The sequence below is a fragment of the Gastrolobium bilobum genome, unplaced genomic scaffold, assembly GCF_033153095.1.
Source record: "Gastrolobium bilobum isolate Gb01-03AN ecotype WA unplaced genomic scaffold, APGP_CSIRO_Gbil_v1 utg11839, whole genome shotgun sequence".
In the NCBI taxonomy this organism is placed as follows: Eukaryota; Viridiplantae; Streptophyta; class Magnoliopsida; order Fabales; family Fabaceae; genus Gastrolobium; species Gastrolobium bilobum.
Genome location: NW_026897141.1, coordinates 172,848 through 197,142, shown reverse-complemented (window position 1 = coordinate 197,142; position 24,295 = coordinate 172,848). Strand labels below are relative to the sequence as shown.

Here is a 24,295-nt window from a genome sequence, read left to right as displayed (position 1 = left end):
CCCATGGCGGAACCCGGTTTTGCGCAGGTTTACCTGCCAAAGGAAGAAGAAGATACTGTAATAGAGAAATTTCAAGAAATCCTAGGAGTTAGGGTGATATTGTGAGAGATGCATCATATTTATACTTCTTACTAAAAAGTCTCACAAAATCCACACAAATAGTAAATCCATTAAAATCGTCATATTTTTGAAAATCACAAGATTGTTTTTCCTTTGTTTAAAATCCTGATTGAATACCAACGAATTTGTACGAATTCTAAAATAATCTTTTAAAATCCTAATCGAATACTACATGATTTTTTTCAATCCTTTAAAAGTATAATTGAATATCAATGGATTTTTTTGTCCACAAAAAATTCATTAAAATCCTTTGAAATACCAATCCAATACACCCTCTTAGTTTTTTTGTTTTTTTTTTAAACGCTTTCGGATATATTCGATTTCATTTTAGTCTTTTCATGTTTTTTGATTGGTTAAGTCAAGGAGGAGGAGATTTACATATACTAATTTAAATTTTTAGATACTTATACTGATTATTACGATAGGATTCACTTGTTAGTATGTTACTTGGTTTGTTAGTTTGTTACTTGGTTTTTTCTATGTTTGTAATTTAGTTGCAGACCTTCCTTTATCTTAGGAATAGATTCATGGGTATCTGTATTATAGTTTGTTGCTGATATAGGTGTATTTAAATGACCAATACAGGAATGGAAAGTTAAGTTGTTCATTCGATAACAACTTCCTTTATGGTATCAAGAGTTAGACGATTCTAAAGTCAGTTTTTTTTCCCACTATGGCTGCCTCCACTCCCACCCTTAAAATCACCGACCCAAAATCTCCATTTTACCTTCATCCCTCTGATCACCCTGGGGTTATTCTCACTACTGTCCTTCTACGTGGCCAATCCAATTATGAAAGCTGGTCCAAACTCATGAGCAACGCCTTGAAAGCCAAAAATAAGCTTGGCTTTGTTGATAACAACGTTAAGCAACCCTCTGATGATTCCTCTGATGAAGCTCATGCTTGGTCCCTGTGCAACTCCATGATTAATAGCTGGATTCACAATACCATAGATCCTCAGATGCAGCCATTCATCAAATGTTTCGACACTGCAAAGAGTCTATAGGACGATCTAAAGGAACGTTTTGCCGTTGCAAACATTCCTCGTATTTTTTTTCTCAAATCTTCTCTCGCCATTATGAAGCAAAATGGTGTACCTGTTACTGATTACTACACTAAACTTCGCTCAATTTGGGATGAACTGGAATCTAGCCGCAAGCTTACTGCATGTGCATCTGGTGATACGTGTGCCTTTACAAAATCTGTCACTACTGAACTCGAACATGATCGAGTCTATCAATTCCTTATCAGACTCGATCATCATACATATGGTACTCTCATTACTCAAATTCTCAACAGCAATCCTCTCCCCACCATCAACCGTGTTTTTGCTATGGTAATTCAAGAAGAATCACATAAGGCTATGGTTTGGACTGTTGAAATTCCATCTGATGCTCTCGGTTGTGCTCTCCACACTACACCACTGGATCCTTCCAAGCCCCGCATCATATGTTCCCACTATGGACATCCCAATCATGACGTTTCCCGGTGTTACAAACTTCATGGTTACCTTGATCGCATGTCTGCTGGAAGGGGACATGGTCACGGCCGCTCCAACCCAGGATGTCCTGCCCATGCTTCTGCTCATGCCACTTACTCGGATGCATTACCTCCTACTACTGGTGTCCCAAAACCATTGTCTGCTACTGATCTTACTCCCGATATGGTTCAACAATTAATGTCTCTTGTTGTCTCATCTAAAGCAACAACTGACAAATTATCGGGTATAGTTTCCATCCCACATCCTTGGCTTCTGGACAGCGGGGCTTCACAACATATGACTGGCACACTCTTCTTCCTCACTAATATCCGAGTTATTCCTCTGTGCTCAGTCGGTTTACCCAATGGAACCCGTACCACTGAGGTTCAATGTGGGGATGTGCAATTCACATCTATGTTGTCTCTTACCAACGTTCTTTATGTGCCATCCCTTACATGCAATTTAATTTCTATCTCAGTTAATACACTGCAGCAATTGCATTGCTTTATTCACTGATTCCACTTGTTTTCTACAGGACCTACAGACGAGGAGGACGATTGGCAAGGGTGTTGAACATGAAGGGGTGTATGTGTTTCATCAAGCAGTATCTGCAAATAAGGTCTCTGGTGGAACTTCATCTACTCTGTCGCATCAACGCTTGGGACATCCTTCACAGCATTATCTATATTTGCTTCCTTTTGTTTATGGTTCAAATAAAATGGCTCCATGTGATGTTTGTTGTAGAGCCAAACAAACTCGTACTCCATTTCCTATTAATAAAAAGCATAGTGTTCAACCTTTTGATTTAATTCATTGTGATTTATGGGGACCATATCACACTGTTTCATCTTCAGGTGCACGTTATTTTCTTACAATTGTGGATGACTGTAGCCGTTTTGTATGGATCTATCTCCTACGCGACAAACATGAAGCTTGTTCTACGTTAATTAATTTTATTAAAATGGTGCAAACACAATACAACTTCACGGTTAAGAGTGTTCAATCTGATAATGGCACTGAATTTATCTTTTCTCCTTTGCGTTCATTTTTCGCAAACCGTGGTATTCTTCATCAATTTTCATGCCCATACACGCCCCAACAGAATGGTCGGGTTGAACGACGCCATCGTCACATTCTCAATGTGGCACGTGCTCTACGCTTTGATGGCCGCCTTACTCTTTCTTTTTGGGGAGAATGTATCCTCGCTGCTGCCCATCTGATTAATAGGATTCCCACTACCTTACTCAAAGGAAAGTGTCATTTTGAAGTTCTGCACAACGTACCACCAACCTATGATCATATTCGGTTACTTGGTTGTCTTTGCTATGCTACGGTTTTACCCAAACCATCTGATAAATTTGATGCCCGTTCTCGTAAGTGCGTTTTTATTGGCTATTCTTCGAACAAAAAAGGTTGGAGAGTCTTCAATTTGGATACAAAGGAAACATTTATTTCTCGTGATGTACATTTTTTTGAAGACCGTCTTCCATTTGCTTCCGCTGCTCATGATCCTTCACCGGTCATCACACCAATTATCTCTCCACCTGCACTTCTGTATGACCCATATACGCATGACACACCACTGCTCGTTGCTTCTTCTGATGATGCTCCTCAACCTGACACGGTGCCCACAGACAGGGGGAGTCCTTTGGCTGCCATTTCTGCACCTGTTTCTTCATCTGAAACTGCTGCTATAGTCTCAGCACCCCCAATGTCTGCATATCTTCTTCGGACTAGAAGGAATCATCGACCACCAGCCTACCTTCAAGATTATCAATGTCATAACACTACTACACCCCTTTCTACCAACACTCTCTCCAACGTCTCCTCAGGTATTTCCTATCCTATACAAAAGTTTGTTACTAATTCTATATTTTCTTCCCAACATCAACATTTTTTGGCTGCCGTTAGTAATTCTTCAGAACCATGTTCATTCAAACAAGCTATGAAGAATACAAATTGGAAACAGGCTATGCAACTTGAAATTCAAGCGCTGGAAGATAATCACACCTGGGTTGTCACTTCTCTCCCACAAGGCAAAAAGGCTATCCCTTGCAAATGGGTTTTTCGCATCAAATTTAATTTCGATGGCTCTATAGAGCGATATAAAGCAAGATTGGTCATCGCTGGCAACAATCAAATCAAAGGCGAAGATTACAATGAAACTTTCGCTCCGATTGCTAAGATGGTCAGCGTACGTACCTTCCTTTCCGTTGTTGTTGCCAAAGGATGGCATATTTATCAACTTGATGTTCAAAACACATTCCTCCATGGAGATCTCGAGGAAGAAGTGTATATGCGTTTTCCACCTGGTTTTTCTAAAGGCTCTCCAGGAATGGCATGCAAGCTACAAAGGTCTCTCTACGGTCTCAAACAGTCACCACGCAACTGGTTTGCTAAGCTTCGTGCTTCTCTTCTTAGTTTCGGTTTTCAGCAATCAAAGGCTGATTACATGTTGTTCACTTTTCGTCACAATAACGATTTCGTTGCGATCTTAATCTATGTTGACGATATAATTTTATCTGACAATAATAGTTCTGTTTGTGATCAAGTTAAGCTGCATCTCCAAACATGGTTCAAAATTAAAGATCTTGGCAAACTCAAATACTTCCTCGGTATCGAATTTGCTCACAGTTCCTCCGGTTTATTCCTTAGCCAACGTAAATTTGCGATGGATATTCTAAATGAATGCGGTTTACTTGGCTGCAAGCCCGCTGCTTTCCCTATGGATCAGAATCATCAATTGGCTCTGGCCAATGGTCCAGCCTTTGAAGACCCTACACGTTATCGACATATTATTGGTCGTCTTGTTTATCTCACTATTACTAGACCTGAACTAAGTTATGCAGTTCATACTCTTTCTCAGTTCCTTCAGCATCCTTTGCAAGAACATTATGATGCCGCTCTGCGTGTGTTGCGTTATATAAAAGGGAATCCAGGCCAAGGTCTTCTTCTTCGCTCAAACTGTGATCTTCTTCTTCGAGCTTACTGTGATTATGATTGGGCAAGTTGTCCCATTACTCGTCGTTCCATCACTGGCTACTTTGTTACACTTGGAGACTCACATATATCATGGAAATCAAAGAAACAACATACCATCTCTCGTTCATCTGCAGAAGCTGAGTATCGTTCTATGGCTGCAGCTACTTCTGAACTTTTATGGCTCAAAGGTTTTCTAAAGGATCTTGGTGTTGATCACTCAATGCCTATGGCGTTATACTGTGATAGTAAGACTGCACTTCACATTGCCTCCAATCCGGTTTTTCATGAGCGAACGAAACATATTGAACTTAATTGTCATTTTGTTCGCGAACATGTCATGACAAAAACCATTTCAACCGAGCATATTTCAACCTCTTCTCAACCTGCTGATATAATGACAAAAGCTCTTGGCAGAAAACAATTTGAGTTTTATTGTCCAAGTTGGGCATCTCCTCCCTACATGCTCCAACTTGAGAGGGAGTATTACGATAGGATTCACTTGTTAGTCTGTTACTTGGTTTGTTAGTTTGTTACTTGGTTTGTTCTATGTTTGTAATTTAGTTGCAGACCTTCCTTTATCTTAGGAATAAATTCATGCGTATATGTATTATAGTTTGTTGCTGATATAGGTGTATTTAAATGACCAATACATGAATAGAAAGTTAAGCTGTTCATTCGATAACAACTTCCTTTACTGTTTGATAAATTTTTGCAAAATAACAAATCTTACAGTTAAACAATATAACATTACCTTAATGAAAGATGTAATCTAATAAACCTTACTTACATTTTAAAACATTATGCGTTAAAATCAATTGATATGATAAATATTATTTATTTATTTTAAAATGTCGTGGGTGTGAGATTCATTTGAATTATTAACTTTCATGTATCTCGTCAAGTAAATCAGACTCAATCTTGCCCTTATAATCTTATGCCAGTTACCCTCAAATATAAGGGTTAAACAAGTTGATTTTTTCACCTTTTTGCCCCTCATTAATCATTTAATAATTATTTTGCCCCTTATTGCAAACTCTCTACCAATCTGCCCCTCTTTAATCGATTAAATCAAAAATTTAATCGATTAAATAATCAAATGAAGATTTAATTGATTAAATAATCAAATGAAGATTTAATCGATTAAATCTTCAACTTAATCGATTAAATCTTCCTCTTTATCAGAAGAACAACCTTATGTATGGAAGATTTAGTCGATTAAATAGGGAAAATTTAATCGACTAAATCTTCAAGTCAACGATTTTTGCCTATTTTGATTATTTAATCGATTAAATTTTTGATTTAATCGATTAAAGAGAGACAGATTGGTAGATAATTTATAGGGAAATAATACTCTCATGTCACATGAGATACTCCCATTTTCCTACACAAATTCGTTTTCCGTGCTAATTAATTTTTCTTTTCTTTTTTAATATATAATATGGGACCCACATTTAACTTCTCTCTACTTTTTTTATCTCCTACAATCCTACAACATAAGAAAAGTTAAACCCTAATTTATAATAAGAAACAAAATAGTTATTAAATAATTAATGAGAGGTAAAAGGATGAAAAAGCCTAAACAAGTTGCATTAGTAGTTACCAAGAGAGGGCGGATTTACCTTACTAGCGTTAAAACTTACTTGCGGTGCGGCTGTGCTTAAGAAATGAATGGAATCCCAGCCCGAATAAGATACAGAACTCTGTATGCACACAAGCTTATCACCATTTACAAATTCATTCTGCCAAGAGTATAGCACGATGGATTTGGGATCTTCTCACGTGAAAAAGTAGTTATGTGATCACTTTATTTAATCATAAATGAATTTTGTAATCAAATAACATAATCATATGACCATTTTTTCACACGAGAAGTTCAACCACGAGAAACGGTACCTCTGGTACAGTAAAGTCACTTTAGTTTACCTTCCGAAAATTTAAATTAATCCACCGCCAGTGTTTACAAGCACATCACAAAAATTCCACAGCAGAAAACCACGACAAGCACTACTCCCTACAGCTTGAAGGCATGCCAAAAACATTTTATATAAGTTCAGAAACATTCATTGCCATTTAATTAATTTGAGTTCCTTAATATTGCTCAATATCTCTCGAGATCTTGATATCATCGCTATTGATAAAGTTTACTGCAACACACTTCACACCATGATAAGGGTCAAATAGTGAATGCGTACATATACTAGACAACCAGGAGAGCAGGAAACAAAAATGAGACTTCTAGAGTACAAGCATTAAACTCTATCAACAGATATAAACCTCTCAAAATCCTCCAAACGTGCAAAACAAAGTTTCTCATATGAAAACTAGCCTGTCTATTATAGACACATTTTTTTTATTTTGTTTTTTTATAGGAAATTTCTATAATAGACACATTAGTTAAACTAGTTTAAGCATGATTCGATTAAATGTAGAGCTCTCGATTATTTGGAAGGTCATAATTGATAACTAGAGAAAACTGATGACAGACGGAAATATACGGACCGACTATGTTTCGTGATATTGACATGGGATACGATACGATATTCTCACAGGTTAATTATAATAAATGTTAGACTTTGATACGTTAGGACATATTTTGATATTAAATAATATTTTTAATTTATGTAATGTATATTATATTAAATATTCAATAATTTAACAAAAAAATAACTTAAACTTATAATACTCATTAATTTTGTAAAAAAACATAAGATAACATACATATTTATATTAAACTCAATAAAATGATAATTGCGATACAACGAATTTAATATTTGGAACTAAATACGCAACACAATATTTGAATCTTTTTTGAGTATTTACAACGCGTGTTAGAGTGTCGGGAAGTGTCAGAGTGTCGGACACGATACATAAGATTTTTTGAAGTGTCTATGCATCATAGCGGACCAATAACAAACGTATTCTTCCATGTTCAATTTAAATTCACAGAATCACATGGAGCAGCAATGCTTACTTGATTTCGCATTAAAAATTTTCTATAGCCCAGTTGAATATAAAAAAAATACATTTGTTAAAACCAAAAAAACAAAAAACAAATGCTATATTACGCTCTTCCACACACACACAGTAGAAATAAAATTATCAAGAACAAGTCTACCAAAATAAAAATAAAAATTATCAAGAACAATATCTAGCTGAAAGTCACATTAAATATCAACTAACTGTTAAATAAGTAATAGCACAGGAAAAATTAAAGCTAAGGTTACAATCAAAAAACCAGAATTTCTTGAAATACCAAAAATTTGAAACGCCACGACCGATAAGGTAATACCACTGAATACTAATGGTGAATAGAATCAACAGGATTTTTTATTCTTACAAGACTTTAGACACGTAGAACCAACATGATTTTTATTTTGTATCAAAATAAATAAATATGATTTTTATTTTTATTTTAGATAACAATGTGATAAATTTAACATATTATGAACTTGAGGGGCATATAAAAACTAAACAAGCCATGGAAAATTAGCTACGTGTCATCATGAGATGACAATCAAAGTGGAAACAAATGTTCTTTATTCTTCAAAGATTTTTTTAATGTTTATATGGTCAAATTTTTCCCAAATTGCGTGTGGACATCGTTGGATGTTTCTTAAACGCAAACGTGCCTTTCCGGATGTGAACACTTCAAATCATATTCGCTTTTGTGTTTATTTTGAAGAATTGACAAAATGTTTTGTAAACATATTATTGTGACAAAATATTATAGAACATTTTATATATGTAGAAATGGTATACTGTTTAGACTTCGTGCACAGATGCAATACAAGCATAATTTTTTATTTTTTTTTGATAATTTATTTAATAAAATTTATAAGCAATCTTGAATTGTTATTTTACATGTAAAGAAATATGTGGTCATTTTATTGGTGAAGAGGATATTAAACACGCAGGTCATAAGTGTATTGTTTTCCACTTGAAAGGGTAAACTGTAGATTTATTTTTGTATTAAATAAAATTCCAATTGTAAATCTAAGACCGTCAAATGCAATTAATGAAAATACGTAAAGTTATGTATATTTCTCCATTTTTATATTTTTTAATTTAAACATAATAAAATTATAATTTCTATTATAGTTTACAAATTTTTAAATCATTTTACATATTCTTGAGCCTTAAATAAAAACGATAATGAACTAACGATATCTTAATAGCATCATAGTGTTTATGATATTTTTCTAAATACTTCATATATATATATATTAATTAAAAGATTAAACCTTCAATTTAATTTAAAAATATTCGTATTAATTTTTAATTTTTTTTTAACAAATTGTTTCTTGAAAATTATAAATTGTTATGGGTTTAATATCTCTGCTTTTACTGCATATTTATTTATTTTTGGTCATATTCACATAAAAATAAGTGGATTCTATAGTACAGCGAAGAGAGAAAAAAAATGAATGATGTCCATTCACTTTTATATGAGTATGGCATAAAAAAAAAAATTGCAGCAAAAGCAAAATTATTTTTTGCAATTGTTATATTACATTTGTGCATATAAGAAGCTAAAATGGTGATATGGAAAAGATAAATTTAATATTTATTTTTGAAAGGTTAATTAAACTATAAAAGTTTATAAAAGATTAATATAATATTACCTTAAGTCTTTTTTAAAGATTATGTAAAGAAAACAGAAAACAGAAAACCGAAAAAAAAAATAAAAAAAAAAAATCTTAACTTAGGAACATAGGGAGGATGAGGGATGAATAAAACATTAGAAAAAGGCCACGTATGTCTTTTCCGAACCACAGCCACTCCCTCTAAAACCACACACTAAACAGCTCTTCAATCATCTTCTTCCTCTCTCACTTCTCTTATTCACATTCTACTTTTAAGGTATGTGCTTCTTTTTTTGCCCTGCTCTACTTTTCATGCCTCTCTTCTCTGCTTTGTAATTCAAAATTTGGTGTTCATGTCTTTTTTACTCTTATCTTAATTGCCTTTAATTTTGTCAATTCCTTGATTATTATTATTTTTTAGTAATTTTGATTGTTGGAGTTGTTAATAGTGGACCCTTTAATCTTAACAGCTCATATTTAAAGTTTCATGTCTCTCCATCAATTAGAGAAATTGTTGCCTTGTTACTTTTCATTCTAGGATTTTAACAACGTTTGGAATGTTTCTGTGATAAGAAATTAAAATTAGTTTATTTGTTCAATATTTCTTTTCCTGTTAATAACTTAACTGGTCAGTGTTTACAACATTAGTATTTAAGAGCCTATATTTTGGATACTCTTGTTGATTCAGATGGCTGCATCATCAGCATGTATTGTGGGGAATTGTTTATCTTTACGGAGTAATAGAATAACTCTAGGCAAGGATTTCAATGGAAGACATCTCTTCTCATCTTGGAGACTTGCATCATTGAATAAGGCATCAAAAGCATTCTCCATAAAGGCATCCTTGGAGCAAAGGCAGCTTCAAGAAGGGAGAAGGGGGTTTCTGAAATTGTTGCTTGGAAATGCGGGAGTTGGCTTACCTGCATTGTTGGGAAGTGGCAAAGCTTATGCTGATGAACAAGGGGTTTCCTCCTCCAGAATGTCTTATTCTAGGTTTCTAGAGTATTTGGACAAGGATAGAGTTAATAAAGTGGATCTGTATGAGAATGGAACCATAGCTATTGTTGAGGCTGTTTCTCCCGAGTTAGGTAATAGGTTGCAGCGCGTTAGGGTTCAACTTCCTGGACTTAACCAAGAGCTCCTTCAGAAATTCAGGGAAAAAAACATTGACTTTGCAGCTCATAATGCACAAGAAGATTCAGGTTCTCTTTTATTTAACCTGATTGGAAATCTGGCTTTCCCTCTAATCTTGATTGGAGGATTGTTCCTTCTCTCGAGACGATCTGGAGGGATGGGAGGTCCCGGTGGTCCTGGATTTCCTCTTGCTTTTGGTCAATCTAAAGCCAAGTTTCAAATGGAACCAAATACTGGAGTGACATTTGATGATGTTGCTGGGGTGGATGAAGCCAAGCAAGATTTTATGGAGGTGGTGGAGTTTCTCAAGAAGCCTGAAAGGTTCACTGCTATTGGGGCTCGCATACCAAAAGGAGTTCTTCTTGTTGGCCCTCCAGGAACCGGGAAGACCCTGTTAGCCAAGGCTATTGCTGGTGAAGCTGGTGTTCCATTTTTCTCAATATCAGGTTCTGAGTTTGTTGAGATGTTTGTTGGTGTTGGTGCTTCTAGAGTCCGTGATTTATTCAAGAAGGCCAAAGAAAATGCCCCTTGCATTGTCTTTGTTGATGAAATTGATGCTGTCGGAAGACAAAGAGGGACTGGAATTGGTGGAGGGAATGATGAAAGAGAACAGACCCTCAACCAACTTTTGACAGAAATGGATGGGTTTGAGGGTAATACTGGTATCATTGTCATTGCAGCAACTAACAGGGCTGACATTCTTGACTCTGCCTTATTGAGACCGGGCCGGTTTGATAGACAGGTAGGATTATATTATGAAATGTCTGATGCTTTTATTAATGAGTAAATTACTGAACATAAATGCTTTTGCAGGTAACAGTTGATGTTCCAGATATAAGGGGAAGGACTGAAATCCTAAAGGTCCATGGTAGCAATAAAAAGTTTGATACTGACGTTTCTCTTGATGTAATTGCAATGAGAACACCTGGTTTTAGTGGAGCTGATCTTGCGAATCTCTTGAATGAAGCTGCTATATTAGCTGGTCGGCGCGGAAAAACAGCAATTTCACCTAAAGAGATTGATGATTCCATTGATAGGATTGTGGCTGGAATGGAAGGAACAGTGATGACAGATGGGAAGAGCAAAAGTTTAGTGGCATATCATGAAGTTGGGCATGCCGTCTGTGGGTAAGAAATTAGGTGTTTTTTTTTTTTGCTTTTAAGTAAATGTTGTGTAAGATTGCAATGGAAGCAATGTGTTACGTAACACTTACATATAAGCTTAAGCCAGCAAAAATATCAGCATTAACACTTAGAAGCTGTTTTAATAAACAATTCCCAAAAAGTTGTTCTGAAACATCTACTTGATTTGCTTGCAGAACTTTGACTCCTGGTCATGATGCTGTACAAAAGGTAACACTAATTCCTCGTGGTCAAGCTCGGGGTCTTACATGGTTCATTCCTTCTGATGACCCAACTCTGATCTCCAAACAACAACTCTTTGCAAGAATTGTTGGAGGATTAGGTGGTAGGGCTGCCGAGGAAATTATTTTTGGGGAGCCTGAGGTTACTACTGGAGCAGCTGGTGATTTGCAGCAAATCACTGGTTTGGCAAAACAGGTACTTGTTCATTATATACTTTTGTTTCACATTGTATCTCCTTTTTCTTTCTTTTATTTTTGTGGGGATGGAAGATGTTAATATCTTATACCCGAATTAATTTGGAATTTGTTCTCATTTTGGCAACATTTTGTCAGAACAACTGGAGTTATGTTGGTACAATTAATTTGTGAGATCTGCACCAAGCTCCCATGATATGGTTTCTTGAATGCATGAAACTGAAATTTTTTTTGCTTATAATTGAAAGAATGGTGATTTACATTTTGAAGGATGAACTTTTAATTTTCCTTATAAAAAAATCTTTTGATTCCCTTTCTTGTCCTCCTATGCTGCTTCACTAAATGTAAATGATACACTTGCAGATGGTAACCACATTTGGAATGTCTGATATTGGTCCTTGGTCACTTATGGACGCTTCAGCACAAAGTGGGGATGTTATCATGAGAATGATGGCAAGGAACTCAATGTCAGAAAAGCTCGCAGAAGACATTGATGCCGCTGTCAAGAGGCTCTCAGATGAAGCGTATGAAATCGCATTGAGCCATGTAAGGAACAACCGTGAGGCAATTGATAAGATTGTGGAAGTCCTTTTGGAGAAGGAGACATTGAGTGGAGATGAATTCCGTGCGATACTGTCTGAATTTGTTGAAATTCCATCTGAAAATCGGGTCCCTCCTTCAACTCCATTACCAGTCACTGTTTGAAAGCCTATATGTGACATCTTTTATATGTGTTATCTCAGAAACCCTTCTACAGCCTGCTCCAAATTTGTGAATGACAAAAGCAGCTAGCTTACTTTGTCATTTTTTCAGTGTTGACAATGACAACAAAGAGTATATACCAAAGTGCAAATGTTTTGAGTGTAAAAGTTCATAGTTTCTCTACATCTATAATGCAGTGTAACATTTGTGAATAGTAATAAACCATTAATTCCTAGATATAATTGTAACTGCTGATATGAAATGCTTAGCTTGAGTGTAAATTTATTGTGTTTGTGAGTTCTGTCCTGTTTGGCACCAGTGCAAAGGATGATACACATATCCATTTGTTGAGGTAAGGAAAAGTCTTGGTAGCCAGATGGTATATTTCAAGTGTTGAAGGAGCAGGAATCGACTTGATAGTAGCAATGGGAATTAGGAACAGATAAAAACCAAGGTTTACTTAACTAAGAGCCTGTTTGGATGGTTTTTTTTTTCGTCCAAAAGCTGTTTTTTTTTTTTTCAAGAAAAAAAAAATGCACTTCTTAGGAAAAATCTGTTTGGATATCTGTTTTTTAAAAAAGCAGAAGGTACAAAAAAAGTCAAATTTTTTTTTTTTTTTTTAAGTTAAAAATTTTATCTTTTAAAAAAAATAAAAGTCAAAAATCAAATTTTTTTTTTCAAAAACCAAATATGTTTTAAAAAAATCTAAATAGCTTTAATTTTTGTAAAAAATATTTCTAAAATAAATAAGGCATGAAAAGCACTTTTTTTTTTAATTCCATCCAAAGGTCTCTAATTCAGTGAATGATTTCTTAGCATGGGCTTGATCAAGGTAAGTCTAATAATTCAAGGTGTCATAATTGCATTTTCAGCCGACTAATGTAAGAACCTGCACCGTTAATTAAAGAAGTTAATTAATTAATTATGTGAAATTAAGACATAATTTTATAATTGACCCTAATAATTATGAGAAGGCTTTAATAATTATGGTAAGTGATTAATAATGCTGAAAGTCGTTTTTCTGACGAAAAGTGCAGATACTAGTTATGCTACTCGGTTTAAATGCGTACCGACCTGGAAAATTATAAAAAATGTGTATATGTCACTAGAATAATATATAGGACTTGTAAAACAAGTTTCAAGTTAAAATAATGAGAACTGATGCCAGAGATGATACTGGCTATGGAAAAGCGCGTTCCGGAAAGGTGCTGCGAAAAATAAAATAAAAAAATGATAAATCTTAGAAAAATGAGTAGGTTTAGAATCCTAAGTTTGGGATTAAAATGTTAAGCGTAGCTATTAGTGCTAATACTGTGTGTTTATGACTTAAACCTCTATAAATACAACTTTTGCACTAAACTCTAGGCATTCCCTATTTTTCTACGTGGCTTGGGTGGCTGACCAGCCTGAGAGTGAGCATTAGGAGTGTGTTTGTGATCTGTTTCTGAGTGTTGGTCACTGTTATGAGAGAGTCTAAGGGCTGAGTGCAATTACCTTGTTGAGGGAGCCATGACCTTAGCTTTTTGAGCTTGAAGGAGTCACCTTGGGTGAGAAAGAAACCACCTTTGTTTATCATTTTCGTTTCTTGAGAAGTCAAAACTTTGGGAGCTTCAAGTGAGCTCCAAGATCACCTCTTGCTTCTGTTTTGAAGCCTTGGGTAAGTTCCTTAACTTGATCATGAGTTTTAATGGGTTAAAGGTTGAGTCTTGGCATGTTAATGGGTTAAACAAGTAACCAATCAGTTTATGAACTTAAAAGAGAGTAAAAATGCATGCTTTAACGTTTAGAAGTGTTAAAAATGGAACCTTGGAAGTGATATCTCGCGAAATGCAGAAAGTGCATTCTGTCGTGAAATATCCGGATATTGATATCCGTATATTGATATCCGGATATGGGCTCTGTGATATCCGGATATTGATATCCGGATATGCCCTCGGCATATATCCAGATATTCTGGGTTTTCGAAGAACAGTAGCTGCACTGTTCATACAGAACTGTGTTTGGGGTTTGTGGACCCTAGATTGGTTAAGTTGAACTTCTGTTATGATTAATCTAAGTCAGAATCAAAGTGTTTAAGGGCTTGTGGCTTTGTGAGAAGCCTAAAGACATGAAACGTAAAGGAAAGACGTTGTCTTTGTGTCTTATGCTTGTTGAGTATGATTATTGATATGATTGCTGGTCCAAAACAGATTGTGATTCTACTGTGTTTGGGCTTTGAGATTGGTTGGACTCTTGGCTTGGATTGCTAGCTTGCAAGGTAAGCTTTCGTGTCCTCGGTTTAGCCACTGTGTGGTTCCACCATACCCCATGGGGGAATGGTTTATATGCATGATGTGTTTACATGCTTTTATAATTAAAAATGCTGTTGAGCTTTATGTCCAAGGGCTTTTAATATGTATGTGTTGTTTCCACTTAGACGGTTAGCCTGAGTATGTGGCGTCATACAAGACGGTGACACTGTGGGTGGGTGCAAATGACATCTTGCATTAGTGTGGGTAATAGACGTATTCCTGCATCTCTCTGACCAGTAGATTAGTTATAACACACATGACATGATTATCTGCTGCATTGCACTATTTTGGAACTTATAATGTTTAACTGTTTTTGGAACTTATATTGCACATGTAAGTGAGCTTGGGTGGAAGATCCTTGAGGACCTCTTGTCTTACTGAGATTTCTGTTTAGAGATCTCACCCCACGTTTGGGGCGCTTATTTCAAGTTCAGGTAATCTAGGGGTTGAGACCTCTAGCGGCAGGAGGCCGGAGCTTAGTTGATTGACATGTTTGCTGATTATGCTGATGCACCTGCTTAGTGTTTATGCTTTTTCGATTATCATGCTTATAGCTTCATTGATGTTATTGTTGAGCCTCTGTTGGCTATGCCGTCTATTTGGTGAGCATGAGGTTTGTCAATGCCACATTGATTTGACTTTATGTTTTTAGCTATGAGTTGTATTAATGTATCAGGATCTTGTCTGGACTACGTGTTGTAGATCCGTGACTTAGATACTCACTTATTTATCTATTGAGGTATTTCAGTTAGCTGTCTTTTGCAATTTACATACAGATGATGTTTTTATGAAAATGATTAAGTAATCAACTTGACTTAGTATAATGACGTCATAATTGAAAAGAAAAAGATATTCTGCATTTTATTTAATTAAGCGTAGCTTAATACGATGATATGTTAACAAACCGGATATACATGGAGTGTTACAGCTAACATAGTTTATCGAGTACCACCTTAGCTTAGCTATATTTTATTCTTTTTAGCATGGTTGGTTTTTTGTCTGGAATTTTTTTGGAGTTATAGTTGATACACCAAACACCTATTAATGTTTCCAATGGACCAAGACAATGTTAAGTGACACAAAGTGTTCAAGGAAAAAGGTTGAAAAAGTTGGCAAGGGGTGTGACTATTTAAGAAATAATTTTAAATAAGGAGGTTTATATATATATATATATATATATATATATATATATATATATATATATATATATATAACTGATTAATAACTTCATAATATGATTAATGGGTGAATCTTGATATGAAGTGGTTAAATGGGCTCAGGATCATAAATGACTTGAGATAATCTTGTCCTTTTCATAGCATGATAATTTTATTTTTAACAACTGCAATGCAATGTTTTGAATGGTTAGATAATCAACCGCTATGAAGTGTTTTTAGTAGGGATGTTAACAAGTGGAGCGGGATCCGATTTTAGTTTTAAAAGGTTAAACTTGTGTTTAAGTGTGTTAGTTTGGTTTAGCCTGTTATCTGTTATGAATATAATTATCGGCATATGACCTAGTTTATTTACAAAAAATAAAAGCCTATTTTCGCCTGTTATACGATCAATAGCGCTAATAATTTCACAAAGATTCATAAATTTAATGTATATCCAAACAACATAATATAGAACAAAATAATTCAAAAACTCTGTTTAACCAAAAAATTGGGTGAAATGGGTTGAGGAGAGAGAGATGGCTATTATGAGCGGTATAAAAAATATAAATTATAAAATAAAAATAAAAGTTAGTATACTAGGTTAACTTGATAGGCTCTAAAATTGATCTTTTGAATTGGAGTCTGAGGCCTTTTTATTAAACGAGCTTTTATACAAATTCAATCAAATCCCTTCGGTTTGATCATATAATCATTCATTCGGTTTGAATTTTTTTTCAAATCCGATCCAATCCAATCCAATTTTTTTCGGTTTGGATTGGATCGGTTTTCGGTTTTTTGAAAATCCTAAAATTTATTTCATGATTATTGTGCAAATAATATCTTTTGTATATATTGGCTTTGTAAAAAAAAAAATTGAAATACAAAAGCATTAGTAAACTATAATATTGGTTTTTTTTTTTTGCAATGAGATATGAAGCTCTACAAAGATAAAATTTTGTTGATGAGATGTGACTAGATTTTTTTCTTGGGTTTAGTTGATGGGTTAATGGGTCTTGGGTTTAGAAATTTTTAGACTATGATTAGAAAAAGACGCAAGTAGGTAGAGGGGAATTAATATATTGGATCGGTTTGGATTGAATCGGTTTTCATCAACCCATCCAAAAACTGATCCAATCCAATTAAAATTTGCGATTTTTTTTCGGTTTTCGATTTTTCGGTTTATTCGATTTTCGGTTTTTCGATTCGGTCACCGCAGTTTGAATCGGTTTGGATCGGTTGATGAACACCCCTACTCGGAGTAGTATTTTCTATACACACTTTTATACATGTGTTTGTAGTTTTTATTATCTAATTTTAATGGGGAAGGTTATATTTACAAATTTTTTATTTACAAATTACACTATGTCTGACCGGTAATACACTCTTAAATAGAGTATTACCGGTCAGACATAGTATAATTTGTAAGTTTGCAAAAAAAAAAATTTGTCAATATAACCCTACTCAATTTTAATTAGTATTATTTGAATCTTAAGCACATTTTGTATGTGAGCCCAAAAAGTGACACGGATAAAGCATTCCCAATAAAAAAAAAGAAGGTTTTAATATAAGAGATAAATTTATCTTCTATATATACATAAAAATATGTGAGATCGTGGACATGTTTGGTACATAGTATAGGATAAAGCCTGATAGTATAAGGCATAATTGTATAAAACCTGATTAAATTTTAATATTATCCAGCGTTTGACATGTATAAGATAATTAATATATTGTATAGGATAATATCATCCAATATTTGGTAATACACTATATAATACTAGATAGGTTAAAAATAAATACTTTTTGTCAAAAATACTTTTTAATAATGAATTTACAAAATTCTTCCAAATATATAAGATGATATTATTTTTTATAGAAATATGTTGATCAGTGTGTCCAAAAAATATATTAATTTTTATAAAAATCAAGATCTCCAATATTTAAAAAAATTATATATTGAAAAAGAGAAAGGTTATACTTACAACTTTTTTTTACAACCTCTTACAACCATATCTTAATACCGTTGTTTGGCGGAAATCAACGGTTATGATTTTCGCAAATTAAACTTATTAATTAATTATTAACTCAAAATAAATGATAACCGTTGATTGGCGAAAATCAACGGTGTTAAAATATGGTTGTAAAAAAAAAGGTTATAAGTATAACCTTTCTCATTGAAAAATTATTTTTTATTTTAATATACTAATTCTTGAGAATTACATTAGTTAATACATCAACCCCTTATTAGGCCTAATCCTATCTTCCTAGGCCTGATAAAGTTATACATCATTTTGATGTATAAATGAATCTTGCTATATAGGCTTATTCTGTACTATAGTCACATTTTGTATGCTTTTTTTTTCTCTTTTCTTTTCACATAGACTCACACGAGTCCCACATATTTTATCTGTACGTGTAGTAGATAAATTTATGTTTTACATACACATAAAAATATATAAGATTCGTATTTTTCTTTTCTTCTTCACACGAGCCCATACACTTTTTATATGTATATAGGAGATAAATTTATTTTATCACAAACATTAAACCCAAAAAGAATAAAAAGAAAAACATGTTTGGGTTCTGAGTATAAAACACTAACAACAACCTTAGCACATGTTTCCTGCATGGGAAGGTTTGGTCTTCCTCGTACCAGCTTCTCTTGTGTTTATGTCCCCACCAATTTTCAAAACCCAATATCTCGCTTCTCCACGATTTCCTTGAAAACCCAATTGCAAAATGGGGACTCTTTTGATGGCAAAGAACAATTTGTAACCTTGTGTTCCAAAGGGCACATAAAAGAAGCGTTTGATAGCTTCGTATCTGAGATATGGACACGACCCCGTTTGTTCTCAAATCTCCTCCAAGCATGTATTCCCACAAAGTCTGTTTCTTTGGGAAAACAGCTTCATTCTTTGATATTAACTTCTGGGTCTTCCCCAGACAAGTTCATTTCCAATCATCTCCTCAACCTCTACTCAAAACTTGGGGAACTTCAAGCTGCTGTTGCACTGTTTGATCGAATGCCAAGGAGGAACATCATGTCATGTAACATCATGATCAAGGGTTACCTTGAAGTAGGCAATCTTGAGAGTGCCAAGAAACTGTTTGAGGAAATGCCTGAGCGGAATGTTGCTACGTGGAATGCAATGGTCACGGGGTTGACCAAGTTTGAAATGAATGAAGAGTCTTTGTTCTTGTTTTCAAGAATGAATGGATTGGGTTTCATGCCTGATGAGTACTCGTTGGGTAGTGTGCTCAGGGGATGTGCACATTTGAGAGCTTTGTTTGCCGGGGAACAGGTTCATGCTTATGTTATGAAATGTGGGTTTGAGTTTAATTTTGTTGTTGGATGCTCTTTAGCTCATATGTATATGAAAGCTGGAGGCTTGCATGATGGGGAGAGAGTTATCAAATGGATGCCAAATTGTAATTTGGTTGCTTGGAATACACTTATGGCTGGAAAAGCTCAAAATGGGTACTTTGAGGAAGTACTGGTTCAATACTGTATGATGAAAATGGCAGGATTTACACCGGATAAGATTACTTTTGTGAGTGTGATCAGTTCATGTTCGGTGTTAGCCACCCTTGGTCAAGGGAAGCAAATTCATGCTGAAGCAATCAAAGCAGGAGCTAGTTCTGTAATTTCTGTAATTAGTTCATTGGTAAGCATGTACTCTAAATGTGGATGCTTGCAAGACTCTATCAAAGTTTTTTTGGAATGCAAAGAGCGAGATATTGTGTTATGGAGCTCAATGATTGCTGCTTATGGGTTTCATGGTCAAGGTATAGAAGCCATCAAGCTTTTCAACGAGATGGAACAGGAAAATTTGCCGGGAAACGAAGTTACATTCCTGAGCTTGCTATATGCTTGTAGTCATTGTGGACTGAAGGACAAAGGACTTGATTTCTTTGACATGATGGTAGAAAAGTATGGACTCAAGGCTAGGCTAGAACACTATACTTGTGTGGTTGACCTACTTGGCAGGTCTGGTTGTTTGGAGGAGGCAGAGTATGTGATAAGATCCATGCCTGTAAGAGCAGATGCAATTATATGGAAAACGTTATTATCTGCATGTAAAATCCACAAGAATGTAGAAATGGCAAGAAGGGTTGCTGAAGAAGTTCTTAGAATCGATCCTCAAGACTCAGCTTCGTATATTCTACTTGCCAATATTCATGCTTCAGCTAAGAGGTGGCAGAATGTTTCTGAGGTGAGGAAAGTCATGAAAGACAAGATGGTGAAGAAAGAACCAGGTATAAGTTGGGTAGAAGTGAAGAATAAGGTTCACCAGTTCTGTATGGGTGATGAATGCCACCCAAAATTTGTGGAGATTAATCTGTATCTAAAAGAATTAACTTCAGAAATGAAGATGCGGGGCTATGTACCTGATACTAGCTCTGTTTTGCATGACATGGACAATGAGGAAAAAGAATACAACTTGATACACCACAGTGAGAAATTGGCAATTGCATTTGCTTTAATGAGCACCCCAGAGGGAATGCCAATAAGGGTGATGAAGAACTTGCGGGTTTGCGGTGATTGTCATGTTGCCATCAAGTACATATCAGAGATTAAAAATTTGGAAATTATTGTGCGAGACTCTAGCAGGTTTCACCATTTCAAAAATGGTGCATGTTCTTGTGGAGATTATTGGTAATTGTTATTCCAGGATCTTCATTTCAGATGTTGTACATGATCTTGCAGAGCTTATTACAATCAATTTCCTTTTTATTTATCATGACCTTTCTACTATAAATAGTTAGGCTTTCATAACTGAAACTTTAAATGAAAAAGGGAATTCTTTATGCTAAAATCTCATGAAGGATATTGGTTAGTGGTTGATTTTGACTACTGATGTCAGGTATAGTTGGTTATCAATTGGTATTACCTGAACTGCATTGATTGTAAATGATTTTTATTTAGCCAACTCACTGTAATAGTGTAAATTAATATTAGTCAATAAATTTGAATGAGAACTCTTTCCAACACCTCCCTCTAGATGGCATGTACTAGCGGTCAAAGCAGTGGAACCATGACTTCCGGTCACATGTATTTGGAAGTTGGAGTGAGATTGAGATGCAACAAAGATTATGGAAAGAGGTGCAATGCAAGAGAGAAACAACTGCATAAATTGGTAGGTTGTATAGTTGTATATGATGAATCAGAAATGGCTTTGAATCATACGAACATGGATAAATCAATGCAAATTCCTGTATTACGATTCAATTATTTGTTCATTTTTTTCTTTCACCAATTCTCATTAAAAATAAAATAAAAAGCCAAATCAGCACAAGTTGTTAAATTAAAAGGAATGAATTCATCCTATTTCATTATTGCATTGTCTTGTTTTCATTCTTTTGAACTAGGGGCTTCACACACTTACTCTCTGCATCTTATTTTGGTTATTTCATTATTAATCGTTTTATTCTTTTGAAATAGAGGTTTCACAGGGTCACTCGTTCACTTTATAGGCACCTTATTTTGGCTGTATTGTTGCTATATTTTCGTTCATTTGAAACATAAGCTTCATCCGGTCACTTTATATAATTTGGTTATGAAGACTTAGGATTTGATGTTTTGAGATTTATGATTAAGTTATTTTGTCAATTTTTAGTTTTTAATTTAGAATTAATATATTTATACATCATTTATATGATATATTTCAAGTTATTTGATATAATTCAATACGATTATTTGAATTGCTATTAGATTCTGTTTTAGGTTATGGGTCGCTACTCTAAGTCTTGGAACAGTGACCATTTTGTTACATTTCACCAAATTATTTACCAGACTATCACGTCAACAGTAAAAATTTTCGGAATGTCACGCGGCATAATTCGATACACTGTGTAGCGAAATACATGGTCAAAATGTCAGAGTGCACAGTTAGCAACAGGACACGTGTCAAGCCAGCAATAATTCGCTACATTGTGTAGCGAATTACTCATCCAACATAACTTTGTCACATCATCTTGCATAATTCGCTACACTTCGCTACACAGTGTAGCGAATTACTGCTGGCTTGACATATGTCTTGTTGCTGACTGTGCACTATGATATTTTGACCACGTATTTCGCTACACTGTGTAGCGAATTATTCCTCCAATTAAGACGTGCCACATCAGCAATCATAATTCGCTACAAAGTGTAGCGAATTATGCCGCGTGACATTCTAAAAATTTTCACTGTTAGCGTAGCAGTCTGATAAATAATTTAGTGAAGCGTGGGAAAATAGTCACTGTTCTCTAAGCCTTCCTAAACACAATTGGGTCAACAAAGGAATGGGTTATAAAAAATGATCAAATATCTATTACCTAACTCAAATTCACCAACTCCTTCAGTTTTAATCAGACTTATATAAATAAGGGTGGCACGGAGACTGAAGAGAGTGACATACAGCCACTGTTTGGCATACTTTTGTTTTAGCTAAAAGTTATTTTCATGTTATCAAAACAAAAAAAAAAGTTATTTTCAAGCTAAAGTTAAAAATAAGAATTTAAAATAAAATAAAATTTATTTGGTAGTTATATAAAATTTTCAACTTAAAAATTATTTTAAAGCTCAAACTAAAAATAAGTTGTTTGGTAAAATTATCTAGATAAATTTATATGGATGCATCAAATCATGTTATATGCGTGACTATGTCCTTTCTAATTCTCAAAGACTTCGTAATGAACTTAATTTCTAAATATCATTTTTACCGTTACATTTTCTTACACTCATTCTTTTCTTCCATAATTATCACATCCTCGCTTTTAACAACAATCTTGTGCTTGTGATACTTCTCCAGCACAATGCATTGTAGCCTTGTGGCCATTTACAATGCTTAAACATGTTGTCTTTCTTTGTTTTTTTTTTTGTTTTTTTATCTATAACTCTATTAAAGAATATAATTTTCTTTATTTTTCATTATTAATCACCAGATTGGAAAAAAGAAAAATGAAAAAAGAAAATATATGGTGGAGAAGTCTATTCTTTGATGCATATGAATTTTTGAACCCTCCACTCATTTTTTTCTTTTTAGAGTAAACACCATTTTTAGTCCCTGGCAATATCTACGAAGTCCTTTTGAGTCCCTGACAATAAAAAAGACCAAATTGGTCCCTGAAAGTACAAGAAAAGGGCCACTCTACATATTTGGGAGTTGACATAAGGACTAACATGGCCCCCTTTTTTTGTAATTTCAGGGACCAATTTGGTCCTTTTTTATTGCCAGGAACTGAAAAGGACTTCGTAGATATTGACAGGGACTAAAAAAGGTGTTTACTCTTCTTTTTAATACAAACTATAATCTAAAATACAAACAAGAAAGGAACCAATGGCAACCTAGCGTGCAAAATATCCATAAGGGACAAACGGACAATTTTTTAGTGATCCTGCGCCTATGTGCTTCTTCCGTGAAGATATTGACATTTGTATATAAATTATTTTACTCTCTTCTCTCTCCTCTCTCCTAATTAGTTGTCACATTTTTATTGGTTTGGACCACTTAACATTTAATGCTCCCGGAGCATCAAAACTCTTCTCGGGACAAACACTCTCTTGGTGACATTCTCAGTGTTTTGAAGGGGAGGAAGATATCAAATATTTTGCCTAAAATTTGTAAATACAAATTTAGAATAAAAATATAATTAAAAAATAAATTTGAAGACCCTGAAAAACCTTATGTACATATTAAAAATAGTAAAGTATATTTTGGGTCCTCAACAAAAATCACGAGGCTCAATTTAATCTCTTAGAAAAAAATACGACTCATGGTCCTTCTGAATTTCAAAATAGACCTAGTTAGTCAAAATTATGACCCTCTAAAATTCAAAAAAGGGATATTAGTCTCTCAAAAAGATTAACATGAGTCTTTTTTGAAATTCAGAGAAAAAATGAGTAAATTTTTTTCTAAGAGATTAAATAGGGCTGATGATTTTTATTGAGGACCTAAAGATACTTTACTCTATTAAAAAAAAGCCTTCTTCTAGAGCTTCTAGTTTTTCTTTTCTTTTTTTCATTCATTATCAAAAAACTTTTTTATATTATAAGAGTTTTTATAAAAATATTTTTGGCTAAATCTATTTTTTTTCAAAAAGAAGAGAAGTAAAAAAAAAAAAAACAGCCAAATGAGTACCAAGTCTACTCATTATTTACTTAAGTTGCTCATTTCTTTTAACCGTGGTTGTATTAAGCATTCATTGATAAGTAAAATTGAAAATTTTCTCTCCTCTTTTTTTTTTTTTGGTGAAATTTTTTCTCTCCTCTTAAATCATTCAATGTTATGTAACTACACATGTAG

General features: G+C 34.3%; 3 protein-coding genes across 3 annotated transcripts in view; all 3 read left to right on the top strand.

Annotated features, from left to right (window-relative positions):
• LOC133304460 (pentatricopeptide repeat-containing protein At1g79490, mitochondrial) overlaps positions 1-24,295 on the top strand; it is a 74,674-nt gene that overhangs the window by 34,507 nt on the left and 15,872 nt on the right. The gene's annotated exons all lie outside the window — the stretch shown is intronic.
• Positions 9,559-12,884, top strand: LOC133304459 (ATP-dependent zinc metalloprotease FTSH 2, chloroplastic). The gene is made up of 4 exons (XM_061504494.1): positions 9,559-11,041; positions 11,113-11,426; positions 11,618-11,858; positions 12,221-12,884. The coding sequence occupies exons 1-4, from the start codon at positions 9,854-9,856 to the stop codon at positions 12,560-12,562; spliced, it is 2,085 nt and encodes a 694-aa protein (XP_061360478.1). The 5' UTR covers positions 9,559-9,853; the 3' UTR covers positions 12,563-12,884.
• LOC133304455 (pentatricopeptide repeat-containing protein At2g41080) lies at positions 18,635-20,763 on the top strand. The gene has a single exon (XM_061504492.1). The coding sequence runs from the start codon at positions 18,635-18,637 to the stop codon at positions 20,666-20,668; it is 2,034 nt and encodes a 677-aa protein (XP_061360476.1). The 3' UTR covers positions 20,669-20,763.

Bases quoted from the DNA above. Each gene is read 5' to 3' on its own strand.
- LOC133304459 (XM_061504494.1), top strand. From the start codon at position 9,854: ATGGCTGCATCATCAGCATGTATTGTGGGGAATTGTTTATCTTTACGG. The intron at 11,042-11,112 runs GTAGGATTATAT...ATGCTTTTGCAG, and splicing joins CGGGCCGGTTTGATAGACAG to GTAACAGTTGATGTTCCAGA. The intron at 11,427-11,617 runs GTAAGAAATTAG...ATTTGCTTGCAG, and splicing joins GTTGGGCATGCCGTCTGTGG to AACTTTGACTCCTGGTCATG.
- LOC133304455 (XM_061504492.1), top strand. From the start codon at position 18,635: ATGGGAAGGTTTGGTCTTCCTCGTACCAGCTTCTCTTGTGTTTATGTC.